We start from the raw sequence: 22098 nt of genomic DNA, 5'->3' as shown, positions 1-22098 counted from the left end.
CCAAGTACATCATATGTACTTAGTAACTTTGATGGGTGACTATTGGATTAATTTTTTTCTATTGGGTAAAAAATATTACTAGCACCTAAGTGTTGCTGATATGTGTACATGCATTACAATTTCCTTTCTTCAGGGGGATGGAGGAGGAAGTAGAGGAAGGTCAGTGTTTCCATACAATTTTATATTTACCCTATTGTAACTTGTCACAATGAACTATGGTTGTGTCTCTCTCTCCTGAATAGATTGTGAGATGTTAGGGAGAAGGGACTGAGTCTAATTTTGCCTTAGGATTAAGGCAGTTGTTTCCGTCACACTAGACATTCAGTAAATGTTTATCAAATGTGTTGAAAAGATCTATTTCAACATCCTTCATCCTAGAGACTGTTCTCATGCTGTCCCATGTCCCTCTCCTGAGGTGTTTAAGGGTATCTTATAATGTAGATCATACCCACTGCACCTTTGCATCAGCTTAATGCGTCCTAAGCTCATACCTTCAATGACCATTTTCTCAGAGCCAAGCATTTGCCATGTGTCTAGCGAGCAAAGCTGAAAAGATTGAAGGCAAGGATGCCTTCTTTTTTGAACTAACTAAAATGATGGAATCCTGGGTTGAGATAGGAGGGGTATCTTGTAGTCCTCAAAAATCACACCAAATCTACTTTTCCCCCCCTGCTAATCTGTATTTGCTACAAATGTTCTATAGTATCAATAGTTTATTTACATGCTAAGGCGATACAGCTGTGATATATTAAAATTTTCCTCGTTTTTGTAGTTTAATCAATAGTGGGCATGAAATAATTTTACAGAAAAATTCTGAACTGTTGCACTGAGTAGGGAATGCTTATTGGTATTACACAGAAAACAGAATCCCTGCTTCTGTCCAGTGGGGGGAAGCTTCTTTCCAGTGTGGCAGAGAACAAAAAGATCCAAATGAAGTTGACAGTATGAGAACACAGAGCATTCAGGTTACAGAATGCTGAGTGAATGGACAAATTAGTGTTTTCTACCTACGAGTAGAGACAAAGTGCTTTGGCAATACTACCAATACAAATTGAATTTAAAGGAAACTTCATGCAATTGGGTCAGCAAAGGCTAAAAGATTTTCTTCAAATAGTAATATAGGCCCTGACCCAAAGGACTGAGATTCTGACACGGACAGCTGTAGGATAAGAATAGCATGGCACACACAGAAGAGGACTGGGGTGCCTGAAAAAGAATCCTGGCCAGAGCAGAACAGATTATGCCTTTAGCCACATTGGCTAAGGGTTTGCAACTGTCCCTAGTGAGGGAGCACTGGAAATTATGATGAGGATCCCACTGTATATCCTTGTAGCTTCCTGCATACAGGTTTCTTACATACAAGTGTGAAAAACATGCACAGATCTCACTATACTGAGAGTGGGTTCCGTCAGTCTTTTGTTGGCTTCTTAAAATCCCAAATTAAAAATATCTCCAGCTAACTGATGTAGGTAAAATATGAACCAGACACAATTAAGGACTTTCAGAAAGCCTATTCCACCCAGATGTTTGACTCTTACACTTCTCTAGATCAAGTGGCTCCTTGCTGGATGGTAGAATTATGATGCTCTAAGAACAACCAACTGGCTATTAAATTTGCTTTTCTTCTACCTCAATGGGATTATGACATCAGATATGAAGCAGCCAATCATCTCCTTCCTACCTTCTTTCCTCTTTTCTTTCTTTTACTTCTGTATCTTTTTGTTAACAATTCAGTTTAACGAACGTTTATAGAGGGCTTAGAAAGTGTCACTTGCTGTGCTGAGGATATTAAGCTAAATAAACCTTTGCCCTTTTCTTTAAGAAGCTCACAAGCTTATATAGGATGCAGACAAATAAGTTTAATATAGTATGATAACTTTAACAATATCAACATGTCTAAAGTTAGAGACAGAAAGTATAAAGAAGTGAGTAATGAGCTTTGTGGGGTTGGAGGAGTTAGGAAGATTTTGTCAGTTTGAGCTGGATTTAAATTAATTAAAAGTGCAACTATCGTGAGCCCCTTTGTTTATTTCCTGGAGGTTAGGTATATTAGTTATTCCAGAAAGTCTGCAGATTAAGTTGTATGCAAGGAAGAGGCTCAACTTTTGCTGATTGGCTAATGCTCTCAGAATCAAGGCTTGACCTCAGCTGAACTGTGAACCAAAAACTGAAACAAAGGGCAAGATTTGCTCAATCCAAACCATAACCAATATGTTAAAAAAAAAAAAAAAAGGAAAAATAGCATTAAAGAATGTGAGAACTGTAAGAGACCTTAGAGCTCATCTAGCCCATGTTTTTCATTATACAGAATGGAAAAAACATGAGGCTCAGAATGATTAAAGACTTATGTAAAGTCATGAGAAGCCACTAACTGGCAGAGTGTGAGATAAAGCAAGAGTATCCATGTTCCAAGTTGATTGTTCTTTCAACTTCTCCATGATACCTGATAGTGTACCAAAAAGAAAGATTGATTTTTATCTTTTCTTCCCAAATAATTGCCTACTTGATAATATCCTAAAATAATCTAATTGGAACAAAATTTAGAGCATCAAAAGATTCTCCAAATAGTACCTTTACTTAACTGATATTTTCTTTCATATATACACATAAAATAGACTTTTAAAGCAGAATCTCAAACTTGTTGAGTGCATACTTGTAGTTTGAAGCATATGGATTCTTCTTTAATTAGCAACATCGACTGTTTGCATTCCAGACTCTACCTCTCTCTTAAATTGATTACCATCCTACATCCATAAAAAGCTCTGAGGAGGGGATCATCATTAAGGGCACTTATGAGGATATCCACTTATTCCTACACGTATGGAAATTCTAAGCTTGTATCAAGTAACATCACCAGAGAGCTAAGAAATGGGGTGTCAATCGCTTGGCCCACTCTTTGATGGCATGTGTTCTAGTGTTACCCCCTTGGCATTGATCAAAGGTGACTGCAAGAAACAATCAAATTAAGATTGTTTCTATATTTTCTAAAAAAAAGGGGGGGTTATTAAGGACGGCTTCATCTATGTTCTATACTCTTTGGAAAAGAATAAACATATTTTAGAACTGGTACCAGAAAAATGTGTTTTCATTCAAAAAATTAGTATGTATACTTTTAAAATCAAATAGTACTACTCATACCACCCATTTTCTTTTTTGCCTTGACTACTACAAAGCCCAGAAATAAATGTAAAATAAGGCTCAATCTTAGTACATAAGCTTTAATTGGGGGCATATTTTTTCCATTAAAAAAATTTCTAAATCTAACAATGGTATTTTCTACAAACCTTTTACTGTAAGCCATCTCAGATCCTCTTTTGGAAGTTTTGGCGGGGATAAATAATGAATAAGTATGCATTTCCTTTGTTTTGAGTCCTTAAGAACTATGCTCGTTGTTAGTAAGCATCAAGTTCCTGCTATGGGCAACCATGCTCCAGAATTCTACAGAAACCAAGAAGTGCATGAAATGACTGGAGGCCTGAAGGGTCTTGAATCTAGCTGTGGGGCTCCAGTATTGTAGAGATAAATAACATCAGGTAGCATATTGTAAAGTGATTTCAAAGACCCATTTTATCCTAAGACTCTATAAGTCTATTAAATTAGTAATATGAACATATGGTCAAAGCATATTCTGTTTTGAGTTGGCTTAAATATTGATATTTTGACTAACATTTTTCTGAAGGTGGTAAAGTTTTTGGGTAACTTTGTTTCTGAGTAAGTTTTCATAAAAGCAGTTTGTGTTCATGGTAGAAATTTGGAAAATCAGAAAAGTATAAAGGAACAAATTAAAATCATCCATAATCATGCCTTTGTTTCATGTTGTATAACGTAACACAATATATATAATTTAGTGTCTGGCTTTTTTCACTTAACATTATGTAGTAAGAATTCCTAGATACTAGATATTCTTCAATAACAAGATTTCTAGTGTGAAAATTTCATTGAATGATTTGCTCAATCATTACCCTATCATTGATTTACATTGTTTCCAACCTAGTTTTCTCTGTTTAATATAATACCGTAATCTACATTCGTCTTAAGAGTGATCATAGCATTTAGGAAGCACTTGCTATAATATATGCCAAGCACTGTGCTAAGTATACTTCACATGAATGATCTTATTTAGTCTCTAATATTCCTGTGAAGTAAGAACTATTGTAAGATGATATAAACAAGGATTAGCAGTTAATTAAAGTGCCCATAGCAAGGAAGAGGATTTAACACAATCTGATATAAGCAAATATTCCAACTTGGTTTTTATTAATAAGTAAATCCGACTGTTCAAAGATTCCAATAGCCTATTAAAATGTGCAGTTATTGGCCCTAAATTAAGAAATCTATGAGATTCTTCCCCATTCCCTTCCTCCTTCTTTATAATTTTTTAAAGGAAGAAAGTCTCTAATGAATAGTGTTTTTTTGTAGTTTAGTAATTGTTATTGCACCATGATAAAATGTGTGTTCTTTTTATATTCCTTAGTTTTTCTCTTTTTGTAGAGATATAATCAAAATAATACATTATGTACAATGATTCAGTATTTGTATATTCTGTGAAATGATCACCACAATAAATCTAATTAACATCCATCACCACACATAGTTACAAGTTTGTTTTTTTTTTTCTTGTGATGAGAACTTTTATAGTTCTTATTTTGTGTTCTATAGAAGATAGTAAGAACATAGGCTCCAGAAATGAGCCTTTCATTTTTATTAGAGGACATTAAAATCATTGTAATTAAGAGAAAAAAAGGGGGGGGCAAAAATTCTGAATTTTACGGTAGGTGGACATGTGCAATGTTCATATATTCTCATATACCTGAAAAAAAGGAACTGAATTAAACTAGCTGGCTGAGGCCCTGCTCCACCCGCACTGTTTTAATGAATAGATAAGGATGATTTGCAATCTGCACATCATTTGATGGCATAGAAAATAAGGGTTCTAAAGTGCTTAATGATGGTTGAAATGGTTTCATTTCTTAAGTAGTTCAAACTATCACTGTGGCTTAATACACCCTTTTGAAATAGCGCCAAACCGGCTCTGAACTTGAACAAAGTCTCAATTAGAGAATTCATAATTAAATGAAGCTTTAGAGTGTTAATGATTCTAAAAATAGACCAAATCTTGTTTAAACCTGATTAATTTGTGAACATCCTGGAGCTAACATCTATTTAGCTGGGCACCCACCAAACCCTAGGTGTTAACAGATGAAGAATTAAAGCCTTGAGAAATGAAAGCATAAAGGAAGGACCCAAACAGGTGCTTTCTTCAGAGCCTAGCCAAAGACGCCCAGGGAGAAACGACCTTTGCTTTTCTAGACAAGAGGCCTCCAGCTGCCCCCCATCCTACACTGCGGGCGCGTCTCAGCCCATCAGGGGGTAGGGCAGCCGCCATCCGTAGTCTTAGCGTCTTCCAGACCCCGGCCCAACCCGGAGCCTCACTGGCTTTGGGCACCCTCGCTTTCGACCACCAGCAGCACCACCAGCAGCAGGAGGAAGAGCTTCAGCAGTGGGAGGAACGGCGGCATCGCGCGGGGTCGGAGGGAGGGCGCCTGGGCTGCAGGCGGGCGGAGGGCGCGGCTGGGGCTGGGCGGCGCGCGTACCTAGCAGCCGCGCGCTCACGTCAAGGTTTGTTTCACAATCACCCGGGTGTTTCTGGCCGGGGCTCTGGGCAGCCGCAGGGGAGCCTGGAGACCGCGCGGGGCGGCGAATGAGGTGCGGCGGCTGTGGCCCAGGGCAACCCCCCACCCCCGGCTTCCCGAACCCTGCCCCGTCCGACCGGGGAGGGAGGATGGAAACACCAGCCGCGCTCTGAGCCCCTCCGGAAGATAACACTTTTCCCGCCACACCGCCCCGCGGTCTACGAGCCCATCTCCCAGAGCGGGGCCGAGCGGAAAAGCGAGCAATGGCGGATAACCTGAGGAAACTGGTCTCCAACGAATCTTTAAGATCGATGCAGGACCAGCTAGAGTCCTGGCTGAGGGAGTACAACGTGAGTCAGGGTGGGAGACCCCCGGGGCTCGCCCTTCCCTCTAGTTCCTCGCACGACCCTCGGCGGGGGCTTCTTAGGACTGGTCTCCGGGTGGCCGCTTTGCCAAGTCCCGCGGTTGTGATGCCTAACTGGGGCCCAGCGTCGGACCCGCATCGCCGGGAAGGAAGGACAGTGCGCGTTCCCCTTTCTCCGTGCGGCGCGAGGCGGCGCTTGGGCGGCGCAGCCCGCGGAGCGCGGGACTCGGAGTCTGGGAAGGGAGCGCGCATTTTACCCAGCGGTAGCCAAGGACGCTGGCGGCCCTAGCAACTGAAAGCCCTGCGAGCCGCCGGGGACTGGTCAAGCCTGCCACTCTCCCTCCTATGCCCTCCGCCAGTAGTCTATCCTCATACCCCCGACTCGAATTTTTTTTTTTTTGTTTGTTTTACTACGTCCCTCCTCTTGCCTTTCCTCAAGTCTCCCACTCTGGGGATAACTTGTGGTTGTATCAGAATGGATTTTTATAAAAATACACCCAGGAGTTAGTACCCAGAAATCAGTGAAACGGGCAGTTGTTAACGTTGCGGGTTTCACTTGTGTGCTGGTCAGCATGGCAAGTAAGGCACAGTTTCAACACCAGGGCAGATTTCAGAAGGCCTGTTGCCAAGGCATTTGTAAGCCCATATTCTCTCATCAAACCCAGAAGGGTTCTTCAAATCTCCTTAATCCCCACCCCGACTCCAGCTCCAGTTAATCTCCACCACCCAGAGAGTAGAACTCCAGTGCTGAATTTTGCTTCGGTTGGTCTGTCTTAAAAAGGGGAGTCCTATTTTCACACAGCAAGTAGAACAGGGAGGCAGAATGAGCTAGGGACGCGGAATCAGTCCCCCTAGCTTCTAGGTCTGGCTCTGCATAGAATTAGCTGAATCATTTGGGGCAACTTATTTAACCTCTGGGTCTCAGTACCTCCCCTGCTAAATGGGAGAATTAGATGATAGTAAAGTTCCTTTTTAGATCTCAAATTTTTGAGTCTAGATCAGCTTGTTTCTGAAATTCTACCAGGAAAAATGCAACTGGTTGCTGTCATGAGTCCCTGGGCTTTCCTATCCACCCTCTAACCAGGGCTCCTGGGAGGAGGGGAGCTCAAAGCATAGCTACAGCTTTCTCCTTAGCCTTCCTTCCTAGTGTTTACCCCCTTCGTGCACATTTAAAGAACCAGCACTGATTATTCCTTCTCCACCAAGATTGCAAGAAAACTAAAATTCACCTCTAGCACAAAGACTTGGATTCCCCTCACCACCTACCTTTAAAAGTGGCTACTTGTTACCTAGTCTCAGAAGGTTGAGAATAACAAATCCTATACATGTATTCACCCTTCTTAAAACTCCCTCTTACAAAAAAAAATGTTTTTCTTGCTTGTGGTCTAAATTAACTCGGAATATTAAAAAGTGTATTCAGTTTGTCACTAGACAACATTTAACACAAATGATACTAGTAGTGGCTGGACCGAATTAAATGATTGCTTTGAAAATACCTGTAAGTACTGAGAAATGCCAAAGTTTATTGCACTTTCCCTTCTCACTGACACTGGTGCATCCCATTCCTCTGTTCTCACTGAAACCATTTTAATCTAGGTTCTTCACCTGTCCCACCCCGCCCCCTAAAACACACACACACACACACACACACACACACGAATAGTAGAGACTGCACTCTAAGAGATCAGTGGCTTTCCAAATTTTGTGGCCATTCCCTGGGCAACATCATTTGTCTTCAACTCTTTGGCGTCTCTGTCACATTTGACTCTCGACACCCCTATTCTTCTAAGGCTCTAATAATTTGTCTCCTTGCCTCACCCACTCCCCTCTTGTAACTGTTCTTCAAGGGCCAGACTTTAGAAATCTTCTCTTCTACCTCTGTTCCTGCTTCATCTCTTACTCCTATGCTGATCATCTCACATCTATATTCAGGTCCTATTCTCATCTGAGCTCTCTCTTCTCCAATTGTACGTTGGACATTTTCAGTTGTGCTATTGTCATCTCAAAGTCAAATCAGTCTAAGACTGACCCTAGCCTCTCCCATGCCCCAAACACCAACTTCTTTCCTCACTTAATAGTCTTTATCATGACATACTCTGCTTTCTCCTCACCAGCAGAATCTGTGGGTACCAGTTGTAAATTCGTGCAGAACCGGACCACTTTCCACCACCCCTGCTGCTGCCACCCTTGTCCACCTTTGGTCATCTTTTATTTGGATCATTAAAAAAATAACCCAAAGTGATTCTTCTAAATGTCAAGTCAGATCAAGTTACTCCTCTGGCAAAACTCTCCAAACTTCCTGTCTCAGAAAAAGAGTTCCTACACTGGCCATCAAGCTCCTATACAACTGTGGTCCTTTAAATTCTGTGACATCATCTCTTACCCTCTCCCTTGCTCATCCACTCCAGCAATACTTGCAGCCTTAGAGCAAAGCTGTCCAACAGAACTTTCCATGATGACAGACGTGTTCTGTATCTATATCTATATCCATATCTATACCTATATCTGCACTGTCCAATATGGTGGCCATTGGGCACTTGAAATCTGGCAAGTGCAAACTGAGGAACTGAATTTTTAACTTCACTGAAGTCTAATTAAATTCAAATAGTCACATATGGCCAGTGGCGACTGTATTGGACAGAGCTGTTCTAGAACACACCAGCCATGCTCCAGCTTCAGGGCATTTTACACTCACTGTTCCCCTCTGCCTGGAAAGCTTTTCATCCATCGATATTTCATCCATTCCCATCCCCTCTGCCTTCATCCGGGCATCACCACCATCTCAGGCACAGCCTGTTTCCTTGATATGTTGGCCGAAACAGTAAGTTCTTTAAAAATGTAATTTTCTGCCCCAAAGCCTTTGTATTTTACTTGTTTTTTATCTTAAAACATCTACCAATCTTCTGGGCCTTAGGCAAAACTGCTTCTTGCTTGATTTTTTTTTTTTTTGACAAATCTTGATGATTTCAACATTTAGATTTTTTTTTTTTTAAATTATTTATTTATTTATTTTTGGCTGTGTTGGGTCTTCGTTTCTGTGCGAGGGCTTTCTCTAGTTGCGGCAAGCGGGGGCCACTCTTCATCGCGGTGCGCGGGCCTCTCACTATCGCGGCCTCTCTTGTTGCGGAGCACAGGCTCCAGACGCGCAGGCTCAGTAGTTGTGGCTCACGGGCCTAGTTGCTCTGCGGCACGTGGGATCTTCCCAGACCAGGGCTCGAACCCGTGTCCCCTGCATTAGCAGGCAGATTCTCAACCACTGCGCCACCAGGGAAGCACTTGATTTTTTTTTAAAGTTATATTTATCTTAAAAAGCTTCAAGAAGAAATATTTTTCAACCCCTCCAGTGAGAAACAAATCCTAAAAATAACAGCAAGCATCACCACCTCATTTTCTTTTAGTTATTAAAGAGATGCTGAATTATTGCATTACTTGACCTTTAAAACTTGGATTCCACTGGAGGATGAGGGACAGGTTGGGGTAAACACATAACTCGCAGAGTTGGTTTTCCTCCTTTGTGGTTATAGAGAATTCCTTCTTGTTTAACCGTGAACTCAGCCAATTATTAAGCGTTTAATAATTCATTCAACAAATGGTTACTGGGACTTCCCTGGCAGGTCCAGTGGTTAAGACTCTGCACTTCCAATGCAGGTGGCATGGGTTAGATCCCTGGTCAGGGAACTAAGATCCCACATGCAGCGCGGTGTGGTCAAAAAAAAAAAAAAAAAAACCGAAAAACAAAAGGTTACTTAGCTTCTGGTATGTGTAAAGGGTTTGGGTCAGACACTCTATATAACTGTACACTGCACACTTCTTGCAGTGTACATTTATTCATTCAAAAAATGTTTTTTTTTTTCCCCAGAGTTTACAATGTGTGTGTGTCTGTGCTAGGTGCTGGGAATAGAAATGTCAGCTGCATCTTAATGATGAACTTCCAACCGGAAAAGAGGTTGAAGGATAGGGGAAACAGTGTGTGCAAGAAGCAGGGAGCATGAAAAAGCTAGCATATCTAGGGGGACCGTGAATGCTTCCAGGCAAGGAGCTGACATGAGGCCGAGGAGGTGGGGTGTTGGGGGCCAGAGGATGGGGGGCCTTGGGTAGTGTGTTAAGGAGTTTGGACTTTATCATAAGGGCAATGGGGAGAAACTAAAAGCATTACGCAGGGAGGAGACATGTTTGTATTGTGTTCAGGAAAGGTTGCTCTAGCTGTTCTATGATGGGAAAATTGGAAACCCTAGGGAGAACGGTCGGGGCTGAGCAAGACTTTCGGCAAGAGATTATATAAATCAGCTCCTTGTAAACTACTCTGGCACGTTTAGTAAACAAGGTCAAAGACTCTGAAGATGGTCTTTAAGGTTTATGTAAGAGTGTGCGGCTCCAAATGCCTCCGATTTATCAAGCAACATCTGTATGGTTTTATTGGTTAATTCTTTCAAAGGGTCGAATAACCACCCATGCAGAAATGGATTCTGATTACCTAATTACTCCCTAGAGATGTCAAGATGAGAAGAGAGATTAACCTCCTTATAATGTTAGCAGTACCCGGAGAAGATCAACTCTGGGCTGAAACTCGCCTCCCTCTGAGATGCTTTTGTTTAGACTCAGAGTCCTGTGGACCAAGAAGTTAACTTTGGTCAGATTCTCTGAGATTTATTACTTTTAAAAATGTACTCTATGGAGAAATGGTAAGAGTTTAATACCACTGATAACCCCATCCCTAAGATAGGACACGATTACATTTCTTAAGTAAAATAATAGACACCAGGACACTACACTCTGGACACTTCTGATTATTTGATATATAAGTGGGGATAGTAGGGAGGGCTGATAATGCTTCCTCTTGCATTACTCTCCTCTTGTGCTATAGAAATCTCTACTAACAAGTGAAAACAGTATATTAAATATCAGCACATAAAAAAGAGCTCTTAAAGAGGTGTCTCCTCTGCTTGTTTTAGAATAATCTTTGTGGTTGAAATAGAGGCTGCCTTTATGCCAAAGTATGCCTGCTTCTTGGTACACAAGGTTGTTGTCGTTGCTATGGTGTCTTCAACCAGATTCCCTGCCCTCCTTTACCCCTCCCCTTCTACATTCTTGAGGATTCATTCTAATTAGTAAATTTATAGAGAACATTTTTCTTCTCTTCAGGACCTTTATCTTTTTACTAGCCAGTAATGAATAAATGTCAAACTTTAGTGTCTCAACAAAATTAGATTTATTTCCCATTCATGCAAAGCCTGATGGCAGCTCTCTCATCGGTCACTGGCTCAGATTCAGGTGCCTTCCATCAGGTGGAGCAACCACTCATTACGGGACCTCGAAGGTTCTGCAGGGTAAGAGACAGAGTGGAGAACTTGCACTGCTCGTACATTATACACGTCCCCTGCACTCATTGTCCCGTGGGCAGAATTAGTTATGTGGCTCCCATCTAATTGTAAGGAAGCCTGAGAAATGTGGAAAAGCACGTGGAATATTTAATTGGTGCTACCCCTTCTGCCATAGTTACTAATGATGGGTCCATGGCTACAAAAAAAATTGACAAGTGATTAAGGAAGATTATTTTCTTTTTAACAGAGAGGCTATCAACTTTTTCATTTGACTTTTCTTATTTTCATCTTGGGCAAACTGGTTAATGTAAACTCACTGTTGTTTAATGTTTAAGGAGAAGAAGTAATGAAAAAGTCCAGTAGGAATATTAACTATGGGTCAAGATAATAAAATCCCGTGGAGAAGTCTAAACAGAAGCTTTTCCTAGACCGTTGGGGTGTACATAAGCCTACTTTTTCTTATATCTAAAATTCAGGACTTCAGTTTAAAAACTTTGTTGTGGAGGCAGTGGTGTGTGGCCGGCAAGGTCAGCCATGATGTAGAACAGATGGTTGATTTTGGAATAGGGCTGCTTGAAAGACTGCCCACATATGGGACCGTACTTCCCTAGAGAAGAGGGTATAGCCTGTTATAACCAGAATTTTTGTTTTTACTTTGTAGCGTACTTCATTAAAAAAATTTTTGGGGGGGTATAATTGATGTACAATATTATATAAGTTTCAGGTGTGCAACATAGTGATTCACAATTTTTAGAGGTTATACTCCATTATAATTATAAAATATTGGCTATATTCCCTGTGTTGTACAATATATCCTTGTAGCTTATTTATTTTATACATAGTAGTTTGTACCTCTTCATCCCTATAACCAGCATTTAAAGAGCCCTTGAAAGCCTTCAAAGCACTCTTCATGTATTATTGCCTTTAAACTTTGTAAGAAACTATGAAATATCAGGCTTTATTTTCTGCATTTTACTGATGAGAAAACCAAACCCCAGGAGGGCAGCTTGCTTGCCCAAGGTCACTCCACTAGAAAGGGTGGAACTTGGATTTAAATCTAGGTCTTTTGCTTGTCAAGTCCATTTTCTTATCTCCTACAGAAGGAGGGACGGTATAAGGACATTCCACTTGAAGGATGTCTGTTTCCTGCCATCCTTCCCTTGCCCACTCCCCCAAGAATAAATACCCTGAACAGCGGGGGTGGGGAACAGGGAAAGAAGGTAAAAATTAGGGCTTTGCTTTCCATGTGTGACTTTCCAGGGCCAGCCGCAAGGACCTGCGAAATGCCGCCCCTCGGACTAGACTCCACCTACTTCCTACTGATCATCTCTTTCCCTTGCTCATCTACATATTCCCTAATTGGCAGGTTTGGAGATGGTATCCTTGTTGTATGTAAAATGAGGTTTGTTTTGTTTTTTTTAAAAAAAGAAAAGTATTAAAAAAATTAAAATGTAGGCAAATCATTTAATGTTGTAGTAGCATTCATAGTTTAAAGGAATATTGTGATGAACCCTTTGGCACAATTTAATTCTTATCTAATATAGATGAAGCATATTTTGTGTATATGAGATGAAAATTTCTCAAAGTGGAAATAACTGTGTTTTGTACTAAAATTGATAGATTTGAATAGCTTTTCAAACTGAAGTTGGCAAGTTGATTAAACATATTTAGTGATAAATTTTATTATTTTGGGGTGAAACATCCTCTCTCTTTTTCATGTTGTGGAGGTGATTCGAGTTAGGAATAGAATAGTGGGTGTGAGAGAACCATTGATAGAGGCTGGGATGATCAGGTTCTCATGAGAAGAAATGTTAATAAGGTCAAGATTGCTCAGAAGTAAAGGAAGTGAAAGGGATCAAAGGAATGGTGGTCAACCTGGTGCACAGGTCACATGTACAATGGCAAAGCAGGATGGTGGCTGGATTGGAGAGGGTTGCTGGAGGAATAAGGCTGTGTAAGTGGTGGGGAGGCACATTATGAAGGACCTTGGCAATTAGGCAACACTTAGGCTCAGTGGGTTAGGACCTTTGGGTAAGAGAGTGGTGACACTGAAGGGATGGGAACAAAGCCCCTGTCCCCATGCTCTCCTTCCCCACACTATGAAACTTCTTAAAAGAGTAATCTGTCTTCATTGCCTCTGCTCTTTAACTCCCATTTGTTCCTCAACCTGGAATAATCTGGAACAACACCAAGCACCACTGCCCCTGCATCATTCCGCCATAACTGCTCTCACGATGGTCACTGAAAGCCACCTGATGGTCAGTCACATCCAATCTCTTTTTTTTTTTCTCCACAGTCCTTATCTCCTTGATTTCTCTGCAGCAATTGACACAACTTATCCAATTTTATGGCTTTAGCTCCTTCCCAGATGCTGGCGACTCCCAGATTTATCTCTAGCTTGGGCTTTTCTCCAGAGCTCCTGACCTGAGTGGCCGGCCACCTGCCTTCCAGACAGCTCTACATGGATGTCCACATCCTCTGACCCAACATGAACCAAACGGGACTAGTTACCCTCCCTCTAGTCTTGCGGGTTCTCCACTTGTGGCCTCTGGTTAGGCAACGGCATCACAATCTCCCCTGTGGCCCAACTCAGAAGCCCGGGCGCCCTCCCTCCCCATCACACCTCACCAATGGGTTCATCAAGCCCTGAGGATTCCACCTTTTAAAGGTCTCAGGTATCTCCTCCCTTTCCCCTTTAGCTGCTATTGTTCTTATTCAAACTCCAATCAGTTGGAAAACCAACTTCTAGGATATATTTAAGGCAGATCTCAAGTGAACTTTATAGCAATAATGCCTACAGCTGCAGGGAGAAGATGCACTGGCATAGCAGTTGCTTGCTGTGCAGAGAATTCTGTCCCTAACAACTCACAGTATTTTTATAGCCGTCACGGTTACAAAAGGAGGCTAGTAGCCCATCTCTGTTGCACAGGGGTTTGTAGCTTCAAAAGAACACTTTAAAAAAAAATGTTAATAATGCTGGTGGTTATATTCCGGAATGTTCTACTCCTTTCTCTTACCTCTAGCTTTCCTATTTTCATGAAGCAACTAGAATAAGTTTGAAGTTTACTTGTTTAACTTCCAGACCTGCAACATGGCATATTCCTATTGATTTCCTGCCTTGCTCCATGCCCCTCTCCAATCCAATTTTTATACAGCTGTACAGGGGATCGTTTTGGGGGGCTCCTCATTCCCCATACCAGTGATTCTCAATGCAGGCAAAACCCTATGCCCTGGGACAGTGTTTTTAAAACTTACCCATAGAAATGAATGCATTTTACATCATGACATAGCACACATACACCCTTATATAACTGAAGTAAAGGTTCGTAAATAATTCTTATCTTTAGAGGGCTTCCCTGGTGGCGCAGTGGTTGGGAGTCTGCCTGCCAATGCGGGGGACGCGGGTTCGGGCCCTGGGCTGGGAGGATCCCGCGTGCCGCGGAGCGACTGGGCCCGTGGGCCACAATTGCTGAGCCTGCGCGTCTGGAGCCTGTGCTCCACAACGGGAGAGGCCACGATGGTGAGAGGCCACGATGGTGAGAGGCCCGCGCACCGCGATGAGGAGTGGCCCCCACTTGCCACAGCTGGAGAAAGCCCTCGCAGAGAAATGAAGACCCAACACAGCCATAAATAAAATAAATAAATAAATTAAAAAAAAAATTTAGAATAGCTTTAAAAAAAAAAAATTCTTATCTTTAGTAATTGTGATGTACTCTGTTTTCTTTTTCATTAATTTTTTTAGGGGGAGCTGGATGAGACTCACTAAATCAATATCACTCCCCATTAATGTTGTGGTCTTGGTTACACCTACAAATCATCTAGAAAGCTTTTTAAGCTTTCTAATGCCCAGATCCCACACTAGAGCAATTAGAATTTTTAAGAGTGGGAGCCCACAAGGCTCCTTGGGTGAAGGCTTTCCTGGATCTTCCTGGCTTCTTACCACTTCCTCCTTTGAGCCTCACCTCTGAATTCTGGACCTACCTTTATCATAGCAGGCAGTACTCGATTTTGCATTCATTTACATGTTTATCTGAGACTATAAATTCCTTGGGGGCACGAGACTATCTTGGGTCCCTAGCACCGAGCACACCGTAGCCTCCTCTATAAAGATTTGTTGAGAACATAAACGCATGAGCGAAGCAGAGAATAAACCATCTTCTTTGGCTTCCTCGTTCTTCATCCTTCTTTCTGGCTGTCCTCTTATTTCTTACCACTCTTGCTTTGTTTTTCATTCACTGGCCCCTCTTCCTCAGCCCACTTCCGAAACAGTCAAATTGCCCTCTGCCCCGCCCTCAGCCCCCTCCCCACTCTCCCCTCTGTGCACGTGGCTTCCATTCTTCCTCTGCTGGAGGCTTCCAAAGCCGCACCTCTAACCCTCACCTCTTTTCTGAGATCCAGATGACTTTCCAACGGCTTTTGGTAAGGCCTCATGTTAGAGAGCTCGGCTCCAGTTCCAGAAGCTGCAAGGATGGGTTTAGGTTCCAGATGAACCACCATGTCTTCCAAATTACTTAAGAGCTTTGTATTCCTCATTAGTGAATTCGAGATGATGGATGGTGTCCAATTTGCAGGGTTGTTTTGAGGACTAAATGAAATGTTTAAACATGTATTTAAAGCTCTTAGCGCAGTGCCTGGCTGGCAAAGAGTAGGTGCTCAGTAATGGTTATGTACTCTCACTGGACATCTCTATCTGAAGCTCCTTCAAACCCTTTAAACTGTCTGAAAACAGTATCTTCCCTCTCATACCTCTTACCTGTTTCCAAACATCCTGACTTCCTCCTCAGGTAATGCTAGACTCAGTGGGACCTTGCCTGATACAGATGTAATTTGGGGGCTGGGAAGGACTCTTAGGGGACCCTTGTCATTGCCACAGCTCTCAGCATCTCTCAGCCAGACAGCTACTACCGTCTCACAGGACTCGCTCTCTAATCCAAATTATCTGGTCTGTTCCTGCCAGAGTAATTCTTGTAAAATCAAAGCAAATCTTCCACTTGCCCCATTAAACTTTTCAGTGATGGGATAAAGCCCAAAGCCCTTCACGTGGCAAATAAAGTCCTTCATTACCTGGTCACTGGACCCTGCATTCCCTTCTCCTGTATAGTATGCCTTACTGCTTCTTGCCTTGGTACCTGATGTTTTTCGTTTTGAAGTGTCCTAACCTCTTACCCTCACCCCTCACCAGAGTGTATTTTGCTCCCTCTACAGCTCATTGTCTTCCTAGAGCATTTAATAAACACTAAGGGAATTATTTATCCTCTGTGTGTTTCCCATTCTCCATCCTGCTTCCCCAGCTGGTGAGCTCATTGACAGCAGGCAACTTTTTATTTTTTCATGTAGTTTTGTTTCCTGAGCTGCCAGCCCAAGGCTTACAAATTAAAGGAACTCAGTGATTTATGAATGAATGAGCTTTGGAATTAGGAGACAATATAATTAGTTCATATCCTTGCTCTATTTATCTTGTGGGAGTAATTGTTTGGTGGAGTACTGTGACTCTATTGCAAGTTGAGTGTCTTGTGCAATGCTTTGTGTTAGAAACAGCAGCATGTTATGACATGTCTTGGGATCAGGAACTGTCTGATGTGGTATATTCTCTTCTGTTATTTCAGTCGTGTGTACAAACTCATTTGACAAACATTGAGCCCCTACTTTGTATCAGGCATTGGGCATAGCACGGGAACATATAGTAATAGTATTACAATAATGCTAATTATTACATACCTCCTCTACTCTGCACCTAAGTTAGCTGGTGAGATCAACCACCTTCTAAATACAAGTAAATGGAAGCTCATATTTAAAATATCCTTTCTAAGAGAAAAAGCTAGTAAGTGGAGAACTAGATCTGAACCATGGTCTGCCCTATTACTCAGTTCATTGCTCCATTCAGTTCTGTGTAGTGCCTCGCAGGTACCAACTGTTGAACATCTTTTGCCTTTAAGGTGTGGAACGTGCATTATTTTGATTTAATTCTCTTAACACTCTGCAAGGCTTTATCCCATTTTCCTGGATAGGAAATGGGATCGGAGAGGTTACATAACCTGTGCAGGATCACACAGAACTGTGGCAGGTAGCAGAGCTGAGATACTCAGGTCTGCTTGACTCCCAAGCCCCTTCTCTGTCCACTTAGCACATGGCATGATCTAGCCAGAGGGCAAATGGCTGTAAGTGGGGAACTGAAGTTCACTGTGGTAAATGCAGGAATAAAACAGCAAGGACAAGGAGCTGCTGATTCAACGAGGAAGGAATGGAGAGAGCTGTTCAGGCTGTGGGTTCCATATGTTCTGATCATGTCAATATTATGCTAAGTCACTCACTTGCTCACTCATTCATCAAATATTTTGGGTCCTTCGATTTGCTATGGATACTAGTGATGATTGATACAAACATGAGAAAGACAAAGTCTTTAAAAAAACTCATAGTCAAAACCAAACCAGGAAATTCCCTGGTGGTCCAGTGGTTAGGATTCCGCACTTCCACTACAGGGGGCCCAGGTTCGATCCCTGGTCGGGGAACTAAGATCCCCCAAACCGTGAGGCGCGACCAAACAAAAAACAAAGAACCCCAACCCAAACCAAACCCAAACAAAAAAACTTAGTCTTGGTAGGAGAAGGGGGTAGAAAGATGAGACAGAAGAAGAAATGGCCACAACAGAAATCAATGCTACAACAGAGCTAGTCCCCAGGTACCGTTAACCAGGCATGGAAGGTAAACCAGCAGCTTCCTCTCAGTTACAACGAGTCCATTCCATCTGGACTGCTTACCAGGCCTCCTGGGCCCTCCAGGATCTGTCCTGCCAACCTCTCTGACCACCTGTCCTCTGCCACATGTACCTACTTCTGGTTCAAGTTTGCCAGACTCCTTCCTGCCATTGGGCCTTTGCCCTTGCTGTTCCCACAGCCCGGCCTGCTCTTTCTCTGCCGCTCTGCAACCGGAACTTAGCTCCAGTGTCTCGTCCTCAGAGAGGCCTCCCTGAGTGCCCTCCTCATTCACACTTTGTCACATCATCGAGTCCTTCTCTTCCTCCTCCCGGCACGAATCATGATCCAGAAGTCACTATAGTTTAGTAGTTAAGAGCATGGGCTCTGAAACCAGGTCTCAGTTCTGGCATTTTACTAAAGTAACCTTGGCCATGTTATTTAACCTCTCTGGGTCTCAGTTTTCTCATATGAAAATGGGGATGATGACAAAGGCCCTCTTAATCTCCTAGAGTACTATAGTGCGGTTAACTGAGTTTACGTATGTAAAGCATTAACAGTGCCTGGCACTTAGGGGGGATGTAATAAAGCCAAAGTGAGTGAATCGTCTCATTTTCATTCATCAGCCCAATACACATTGAGTTTGAATATATAGAGACAACAGAATGCAGGGCTGGGAATGCAACAGTGAACAGGCCAGGCATATCCTCTGTCCACAAGAGCTTACTGCCTGTCTGAACCATTTCCCTTGTTGACACAGATCTGCATTTTACTTGTAAACTTTTACCTAGAGGTCATCTGAAACTTTCCTCTTCATTCCAGTTTCTAGCTCCCACTTCCTGTCTCGGGATTCGTAGTGCCCAGAAGGTACCCCCTGCTAGTGCCTTATTATGGCTTGAGGTCACACATAAATCTATGCATTTTTACACCCACACAATTTGTTGCTTGTAGTTGTGTTCATTCCTTTGGAGTTAGAATCAGTAAGAGGTTTGGCTAACGAGGAATTGGTGAAAGGTCACCAAGGAGATGAGAAAAGCAGAAAAAGAGCTGAGAGGTCTACCTCTTGGCTTCTTCTTTCTGGGGACAGACTTTCCCCAAGTCTGCCTAACTTCTTCTCACCTAGATTTCACTTTGTCTTGGGAGCCTTCCCTGACTTTCTAAGACAATGGGCTCTTGAATAGACTTTGTGCTCATCCCTATAGTAAGACTTTATTCCACTGCAGGGTAACTGTCTACTCTCCTTTCTCCCCACCTTGTCTGGCTCACCATATGGCCTGGGCCATCTTTTTGGTCTTATACTCCATTGTATCCTCAAACCAGCAATACCTTCTTATTGTTAGCAAGTAGTGCCCTTTATGCACGTATTGAACTTAGGTAGAGGGTAAGAACCAGTAAAGTGGGTAAATTAGGAGGCAGTGATTTATGTTGTGTTACAAAAGGACTATTTACTTTTAAAAGAAGTTTTTGCAGGGTTCCATTGAATAGGGAGTCAGGGTTATTGCTATAAAAACAACCCCCAAGTTTCAGTGGCTTAATGTCCACCAAACAGTGTCCACTTTCTCAGTGATGTGACAGTTCAGTTCAAGTGTTCAGTTAGCAACCTTCTAAATCCTGTGGCTCCACCATCCCTTATGCCCCTGAGGTCCTCTGCTGGGTCCTCTGCATTTGGCTAGTAGATGGGGGGAGACAGGAAGAAGACAATCATTCAGGACAATCACATTGCTTCCCATCCCTAACAGGAACTGGTTTGCATGGCTGCACCGACCGCTAGGGAAGCTGGGGAAAGCAGTCTAGTGGGTGCCCAGGAGGAGAGGGAAGTGTGTTTTGTGAGCACACAGCAGTCTCTGCCCTGGGAGCATACCAGAGCCACTGGCCCTTGTGTAAAGTGAAGTGCTTGTCCACCTGCAGTGGGTCCCAGAATAAGGAGATTGCACTGATGTCTACTGTTCTGGCGTTGCAGATGAACTCATGTGATCAAAATCTAAATCATTGCCTCGAACTCATTGAACAAGTCGCCGAAGTGCAGAGACAACTCTTTGGGATCTTCACTACAGCAGCCCAAGAGGGTGAGAATGGCCCATGCATCCCCCTCCGGGTCTCCCGTCTTTGCTTTCTTTTCTTTGTCCCTTCTCTGTGCTCTCTGACTGGGTTGGTGTGGTTGGATTTCTCTCACTGACCTGATTTGTGGATTCTTCTAGGAGGACATTATGATGGTGTGGAAACAATCAAATCGCGCCTTTTGCCTTGGCTGGAGGCCTCCTTTACTGCCGCTTCCCTAGGAAAACCTGTCGACAGCAAGGTGTCCTCTCTACAGGTAGGGATGCTAAAGGATCCTCCTAGGTGTTCAGCACCTCATCAGGCTCTGGGGACTCAAACATACGTAAGATATGGTTTTTACCTAGTGAGGGGCTCAACTCTAGTTAGTGAATTGAGACATGGGTCGAAAAGGTGAGTTTCTATATACAGTAATACGTGGCATAATGGATTAAGCTTTCTCCTAAGACAAATCGGCATTAAAATCTCAGCCTTGCCTACTTACTGGTGGTATGGCTTCAGGCAACTCAATAAGCCCCTGCTTCCTCAGCTGTGAAAAGGTCCTGGTGATGATCTGCATCTGGGACATTGCTGGGCCCACACTAGGCACTAAATAGTAACTTTTAAACAACAAGTTAGCCACCCCGACAGGGTACCACCGGGCGGGGTCAGAAGAGAAAGAGATCATTAGATGGGGGAAAGCTCAGTATTCTGAAAGAGTAAAATAAAACTAATTGGAAACTTCCAAGATAAGAAGAAAACTCAATTCTGGTAGACTGATCATGAGTGTCATTATTTGTGGTTGATATTGGTGGTTTCCATGCGACAGTGGCAGTGTTTTAACAGTTGAGGACCAGACTGGAAAGAGAATGCATACTTTGCTTAAGGCGCTGGTATCACTATGTCTGGATAGGCAAAACATTTGTAACCTTGATTTTAAATGTTTATATGGATTTACATAAATTCCTTTCAAAAACTGAACCATTTAGAGCAGGCCGTTCTAAGCAAGAGGGCCTTATGAGGTAGTGGCCAAAGGATTCCTGCTTAGAGATCACTGGACAGAATCCTAGTCTATCTTCTATGGTCCTGGGTAGGTTGTCCAACCTGGTAGGTCTCAGTTTCCTCATCTGTTATATGGAAACAATGCTTTTGCTGACTTAACAGGGTCACTGTGAGAGTTAAACGTGATAAACCTGCGAAACAACTTACATGTAGTAAGGGCTCTGGAGACATCGGTTGTTATTAAACAAATTTTTTTATGTGGGGATTTTCATATGCCTCTTAGATTTTTACCCTCTGTGGATGTTATTTTGGGTATAAAGATGTAGGATGATATTTCACTGTCTTTTTTAAAAATCTGAGGAATCATTTACCTGTAGTGAAAACCATAGGTTGGTGAATTTTGACAAATGGATATATTCTTGTAAGTCACACCACTATCGAGATATAAAACATTTCCATCACTTCAGAGCATTCCCTTGTGCCACTTCCCAGTCCCCTCCTTCCACCCTCTGGGCAACCACTCTTCTGAGTTTTATCATTCTCCATTAATTTCCTGCATGGGAAATTCATGAAGATGGAGCTATACATTACGTGCCCTTTTGTACTTGACTTCTTTTGTCCAGGGTAATGTTTTTGCAATCTGCCCATGCGGTTTCATGTATTCAGACTCTGTTTTGATTTGTGTACCATTCCAGGACACGTTTGATAAGGACGGACATAAAGAGTCTGGCGCTCGGGATCGGGACATACAACAATTAGATGCTGATTTGAATGCAACTCGTCATCAACTCAACCAGGTTCAAGACGAGTAAGAGGAATGCAAGTTATTTGCTTCCAAAAAGAATTGCTTGTTCTTAACTTAATTTTTAAGTTTGAAAGGAGAATACTGGCTCATGTAAAATGTAGACATTCGCAAATAAGTCATATGATGTGTGTGTGTGTGTGTGTGTGTGTGTGTGTATGAGTTGGGAGGCAGTGGCTTTGAATTTGGGGGCAGGATTCCTATATTACATTATGATCCCTAAGACCCTGGTCCCCTTGGCTTCATTCCT

General features: G+C 42.5%; 1 protein-coding gene across 6 annotated transcripts in view; it reads left to right on the top strand.

The window, feature by feature from the left end:
- The first annotated feature begins 5636 nt into the window (after positions 1–5636).
- Positions 5637–22098, top strand: part of SPATA18 (spermatogenesis associated 18) — a 41418-nt gene continuing 24956 nt past the window's right edge. For all 6 annotated transcript variants that reach the window (XR_014244103.1, XM_082390678.1, XM_082390677.1 and 3 more), the window contains exons 1-4: positions 5637–5983; positions 19971–20076; positions 20209–20324; positions 21742–21854. Coding sequence is in view for 5 of the 6 variants with exons in the window: in XM_082390678.1 (XP_082246804.1) it covers positions 5897–5983; positions 19971–20076; positions 20209–20324; positions 21742–21854 (422 nt within the window). In the remaining variant the exon portion in view is untranslated. The remainder of the gene's footprint in view (positions 5984–19970; positions 20077–20208; positions 20325–21741; positions 21855–22098) is intronic.

Source organism: Balaenoptera borealis (assembly GCF_965194805.1).
Source record: "Balaenoptera borealis genome assembly, chromosome: 4".
Taxonomy (NCBI): domain Eukaryota; kingdom Metazoa; phylum Chordata; class Mammalia; order Artiodactyla; family Balaenopteridae; genus Balaenoptera; species Balaenoptera borealis.
Note: the sequence above shows the minus strand (reverse complement) of the source record. Positions and strands in the feature narration are given on the sequence as shown.